General features: G+C 55.5%; 1 protein-coding gene across 2 annotated transcripts in view; it reads right to left on the bottom strand.

Moving 5' to 3' along the window:
- Nucleotides 1-1,489: 1,489 nt before the first annotated feature.
- Nucleotides 1,490-6,000, bottom strand: part of LOC132005996 (protein FAM187B-like) — a 32,006-nt gene continuing 27,495 nt past the window's right edge. Inside the window, exons 1-2 of one of the 2 annotated variants that reach the window (XM_059383575.1) lie at nucleotides 4,862-5,574; nucleotides 1,490-2,488 (exon numbers count right to left, since the gene is read on the bottom strand). In XM_059383575.1, coding sequence (XP_059239558.1) covers nucleotides 2,101-2,488; nucleotides 4,862-5,574 — 1,101 coding nt within the window. In that variant the 3' untranslated portion in view covers nucleotides 1,490-2,100. Of the gene's footprint in view, nucleotides 2,489-4,861; nucleotides 5,575-6,000 lie in introns of those variants that run through there. The other variant, XR_009400946.1, reaches the window with a different exon arrangement.

Here is a 6,000-nt window from a genome sequence, read left to right as displayed (position 1 = left end):
AGATGGGAGGAAAATCAACAGTCTTGGGGGACTGGGGGACAACAACAGCTCCGACGTCCATATCTTTGGAGTCTTGGGGGAGGAGAGGGAATGCTGGGGGGAGAAAATATTTGAAGAATCTAATTTCGGGGAGCAGGAGGGACGGAGAGCAAGGCCAGGAAGGGGCTAACTCAATCCACAGTGCTTTATGGGGCCACTCACTGCTGCAGCTGCCGGAAGCTCAGTGTCACTGAGGACCCTCGGAAGGAATGTGTAGAATGTGGCCTGGACTTGGAGCTCCCACTCCCATGCCTTCTGGTGGCTCCCACGGGCACCAAGCACTCTGCTGTCAGCCTGGCCCATGCCTGGTGCAAAGGACCATCTGCGTAACTGCTAAAGCTGCAGGGGAACCTCAGGGTGGGCTTGGGGCAATGGGTGGGGGGTGTCTTGGTTGCCTACCACGGCATAATAAATTACCAGACATTCAGTGTCTTAAAATAACATGCATGCCTGACACCCTGGTGTCTGCGGGTCAGGAGTGCAGAGTGGCTGGACTGGGTCCTCTGCTCGGGGCCTCCCAAGGCTGCAACGGAAGTGCTGGTTGGGCTGTGTTCTCATCCGGATGCTTGACTGAAGAACCTACTTTTGACATTTAGATCGTTGGCAGAGTTCACTGCCTTGCAGCCTCAGGTCTGAAAGACCACTTGCCACTCCCAGAGGCGGCTCACAGTCCCCACCAAGCAGACATGCTCAACATGACCGCGGACCTCATCGGGCCAGCAGGCCTCCCTCGCTCCCGCAGGTGAAGACACAGTCTTATGTGACGTAATCTAATCCAGGCCTGACATTCCGACACCTTCACAATGGGAACAGGGATATGGTTGGAAACAAGTCACAGGGGCCAGGAGGTGACAGTCGCTGGGATCACCTGAGGGTCTGCCTGTCATGGAGGGACACCAACTGCCTGGGCTGTGGGTTGTGAACTTCTAGGCTGTGCGGACAGGCCTGTGCTCGGCTTCGGTTCCTCTGCCCCCAGATACCATACAATGTGCCCCTGTGGGTGCAGGACACTGGGGGTTTCTGGGGAGCTGGTTGGGAGGGGCCCAGAGGCCTCCTCCCAAGTTTACCATGTGACCTCAGGCCAGGAGTTTGAACCCCCTGTGCATTGATGTTCTCAACTACAAGATGAGGTTCATAGCAACCCCAGCCTCCTGGGAGGCCGTGAGGACATAATGTTCATGAATGGTGTGAGTTCCGATCCTGCCAGAAAGTTCACAAACATTTCCCATTCCTGTCTTTGTGATTCTCTGCCTCTGCTTCCCGATGGACCCTGTTTAGTTCTCCAAAAATGTTCCCCCATTCTACATGAATCTTTGTGTCTCTGGGCACCGTGTGAAGCCTTAAGTGTTTTGGCAACAGTGTCTGGGAAGTGAGGAGTGAACTCTGCCCTCAACTCAGGGGCAGAAGTTCTGTTCTGGAAGTTTCAGATTGGTCCTGTCGTGGCTTTACAATGGACTCTCAGGGCAATGAATTTTACAAGGCATTAATATTTGATTTCTCACTCTTGTACTCTGCTGAACAGCGTATATAATTTCTGGGAACAGCCAGGCTTGGTGATTCCCGTGGGCCAACTGGGCCAGGCCCGGCGCCTTGTCCTAGTAGAGGGGTCTGTCTCTCCTTCTCAGGGGACTGAGGGGGCTCTCTGCCCTGCAAGAGCCAGGAAGGGTGACACGTGTCCAGTGGCCCTGGGCCACTCCCCTGGCAGCACCCACTCCCCTGGCAGCACCCTAAGCCCAAAGGCCCTAGGCACAGTGGGGGCAGAGTGGGGGCAGGCCTGCAGAGTCTCGGGGCTCCCCACTTCCGTTCCATCTCAGCCCCTGTCCTTGTGGGAATGCAGTCAGGAAGGTGGCGACAGTTTACCAACTCCCAAGGACTCACTCTGCACATGGTCTCATTCCATCCCTCCCTCCCCAAGGGAGGAACACAAGACGTGAGGCCTGGGCTGTAGCTGTGGGTCTGTCTTGTGCCCTTGCCCAGGCCCATGCCCCAGCTGCCATGGGAAGGACTGTTCAGGGGATGAGGACGCGAGAGACCAGCTGTCCTGGGCCCCGGGGGCTCGCTTTATTTCACCAGCAGCACTTGGTCGCTTCTTTTGTGCTGGGAAGGGTGGCAGAGCTTGAGCAGCAGGCCGAGCAGGCCCAGAAAGATGCCTACCAGCAGCATTAGCTTGAGTCCCTTGAGGACGGACCTGGCCTTCCCCTTCCGGGCCTCCCTTGACTCCAGCTGTGGTCCAGTTTCCTCTTGCTGGAGGGTCTCCGGCACATCCGGAAAGGGCCTGGGGTTGAAGCGTGCCATGAGCTCCTGCTTCACGAAGCACTTGTAAATGGCCGGCTGGAAGATCTGAAGCTGCCTGCCACCGTTGGTGGGTTCCAGAATGCTGCTCAGGACCTGGTTGGAGAGCTGGCCTTGCCAGGTCAGGGGGATGTCGTTGACTTCCCAGAGGATGGGCCTGCAGAGGAGGACAAGGTGAGCTGCAGCAGCCGGGGGCTGAATGGGGGACAGAGGTCGGGAAAGGACGTGGAACAGCCAACAGGGCATCCCCTCCAGGAGTGCTGGGGGAAAGCAGGGCCGGGCTGGCAGGGAGCTCAGAGCCCTATGCCCCCCGCCCCCCCCCCCCCCCCCGGCCCTAAATGGGCCAGGGACATAGGTCTCTAGCTTTTTGAGCCTCCACCTGAAAACTGGGGACGTAAAGATTTTACTTGTTTCACAAGGCTGTTTGAAGGAATGAGCCAGAACACTTGCCTACGTGATTGCCCCCCACGCCCCACCCCTGCTCTCCCTGCCTGGCCTCATTTTCTCTGCTCTCCCTCTCTGTCTCTCTCTGCCCCAGCTGCACCGGCCTCCCAGGTGGACCTCCAGCAGGCTGGGCCCCATCCTGTCTCAGGGCCTTTGCCCCTCCCTCCCCCAGGAGTGATCTCCCTCAGCACCCAGGGCTCCCTCGCCTCCTTTCAGTGTCGGCAACTTCTCAGATGACTTCCCTGCCCTCTGTTCTTAAACCGATCCTCTCCTCCACGCCCATCTCCCCTCCTGGCCCTTAACCACCGCCACCTAGAACACTGTATGTTTATTTATGCGATTGTTCATGGCTCCATGAGGGCAGGAATCTTTCCCAGTTTTGGTCTCCCCTGATCCCCGGTACCAAGAACAGTGTTTGGCTTATAAGCCCTCAGTGGCACCATGTCAGTGAACACACAGATCAGGCCCATATCACAGCCATCGTGGCTGGGGAAGAGGAGCACTCAATCGACAATATTGACGAGGCCAATAATCCTACGAGGAAAAGCTAATACCTCTGAGAGTGTGGAACTTTCCTCAGACACTGTTATAAGTACCTTTATAAACATCACAATGGCCCCATGAGGCCACGGTCCCACAAGATCTCCGGACTGACCTGGGGAGTGTCCTTACCAAGTATGTGTTCTAAACCTCAGAATGGGACCTTATTTGGAAATCGGGTTGTTGCAGATGTGATCAGTTAAGATGGGGTCTGACGGAAGTGTCCCCGGGCTCTAAATCCAATAGGACCTGTGTCCTTTAAAGAAAAGGAGGAGACACAGACACAAACACACAGGGAAAAGGCCAAGTGGTGACAGGCAGGTCAGGGATGTGGTTACAAGCTAAGGAAGGCCCAGGATTGCCCACCACGCCCAGAAGCGAGGAGGGAGCAAGTACGGGTTTCACACAGCATCTCAGAGGGCATGGGACCCTGGGGATGCTTCGACTTTGGACTTCTGGCCTCCAAAACTGTGAGAGAATACATTTCAGGTGTTTTAAGCCACCCAGTGGAAAGCCCAAGGAAACTCATCCAACCCCATTCAACAGACAGGGAGCCTGAGGCCCAGAGAGAAGCCACAGGCCCAAAAGCACACAGCTGGGAAGTATGGAGACCAGGCCTGGCTGAATCCAGAGTCCAAGACATAAACGTCACATGGAATACCACTCTACCCAGCTCCCTAGAGACGTGGCAGCCCTTGAAATCTCAGTGACCTCTTTTGATTCTTTTCTTTTCTTTTTTTTCTTTTTTAAAGTAGACTCCACCTGGGCTGCCTGGGTGGCTCAGAGGGTTAGATATCTGCTTTTGGCTCAGTCACAATCTCCAGGTCCTGAGATCGAGTCCCACATCATGCTCCTTGTTCAACAGGCAGCCTGCTTCTCCCTCTTCCTCTGCTGCTCCCCGCTTGTGCTCTCTCTCCCCAAAATGAATAAATAAAAATATCTTTAAAAAATATATAAAGTGGGCTCCACACCCAGCATGGAGCCCAGTGTGAGGCTTGAACTCATGACCCTGAGATCAAGACCTGGGCTGAGATGAAGAGTTGGATGCTTGACCGAACGAGCTGCCCAGACGCCCCACGTCTCTCCGTTCTTCTCTGGGTTTCCCAACAATTGGCACTCGGGAACTGCTTGTCTGCCAAATGACACGGAGCAGGTGTCCCAGGCTAGAAAGCAGGGGCGGGTGCCCTTTCCCGAACTGTGAGGTCTTTGCAGAGACTACGTGCTACTTTTACACTTAAAGGAGGAAGGGAGACAAGAGAGTGTGGGAAAGAGAAGAAGAGCAGTCACAGCGGAAATAAGGAAAAGAACACCAGAGGGAGGGAGTGGGACCGTATTTGACAGAGCAGGTGGCTGCAGAAGCCCCAAGAGTTTGCTTGGGCTCCCCCCAAGGGAGGGGCTGTCACAGGTCCGTAGGGACAGAGGGTGGGTGGGATCCCTACAGTCAAGTGTGTAGGATTTAGGGTCAACACAGCTCCCCTTGGGCAAGGACTGTGCCCTTCTGGGCTGTAGTTGCCCCCCTCTCTTAAATGCCTCCCCTTAGAGTCACCTGTAGATAGATCCCCGGGGGCAGGTGAGCCACACGGACCCCAAATCCTCCCTGATCTCGTAGTTGTCAAAGGTGATGAAATCCACCGTGGATATTTTGCACGGGACCTGGCAGGCCTCCACCTGCATCTCTGGCCGCATGCGGCTGGACCACATCTTCAGATCCCCCAGATAGAGCCAGCACGGCATGGGCTCCTGTAGAGGCTCCTTGATGTAGCAGTAGCCCAGCCGTTTCCGCTCCCCGGGCTCCCCGCAGCGGTTACAGTCTTGCCAGGGCTCCCAGTGGGTGAAGATGAGCTCCGTGCCACCCAGACTCAGGGTCTCATTCTGCAGGGGCTTCTGGCCCAGACCTCTGTGGGTGATGTGCAAGGTGCTGACATCTTGGAAGTCAATCTCATACTGCACCACTTGGATGCCGTTCCTGTCCTGGCAGTGGTAGAAGCCTGTCTGGGAGGGCGCCGGGTCTCGGATGAGAATGCCAGTCCCGGGTATGATTTCTATGTTGGAAACTCTAGAGACTTTGTTCGGCCAGCTGGCCTTGTCTTGCAGGAAGAAGAAGTACCACTGTGCCCCTGAAGAGTTGCAGGGCAGAAAGATGTCATTGTCAGAGAGGAGGGCTTTCTGGCATTGGTTCTCGTTGGGACAGCTGAAGGTCATGTGGAAGTCCAGCGCAGGGATGGCGAGACTGAGAAGCAGCCATGGGGTGGCGAGCATGATGGACTGGGACTGGGGCCAGCGGGCAGGGCACTCCCCTGGCCACTGTTAAGTCACCCCTGAAATTCAAGCCTCAGCGAGAGGGAGGTGTCCTGGGGTCCACCGCATGGGTATGTGAGGTCACAATCCCCATTTGATTGGTGACAGTGTGACAATGCTTTTTCATCTCTATTCTAAGTCCTCTACTCCGCTGGGATAGGAAGAAACTTAATTTGTCTCCTCAGGGTTTTCTCTACCATCCCCTGGTTTGGCATCCAAATATCACATGTGAGCATTGGATGCATTTCCCCCAAACACTGACTATGTTCTGGGCCCAATTCTGAGTGGTAAGCATGGAGAGGTGAATAATTCCTCTCTGGTTACCAAGCAAAAGGCTCCACCTGCCTCAGGACCTTGGCACACACTGGTCCCAGACTCTTTCCACAG

Source organism: Mustela nigripes, chromosome 17 (assembly GCF_022355385.1).
Source record: "Mustela nigripes isolate SB6536 chromosome 17, MUSNIG.SB6536, whole genome shotgun sequence".
Lineage (NCBI taxonomy): Eukaryota > Metazoa > Chordata > Mammalia > Carnivora > Mustelidae > Mustela > Mustela nigripes.
This window is presented reverse-complemented; position numbering and strand designations above follow the sequence as displayed.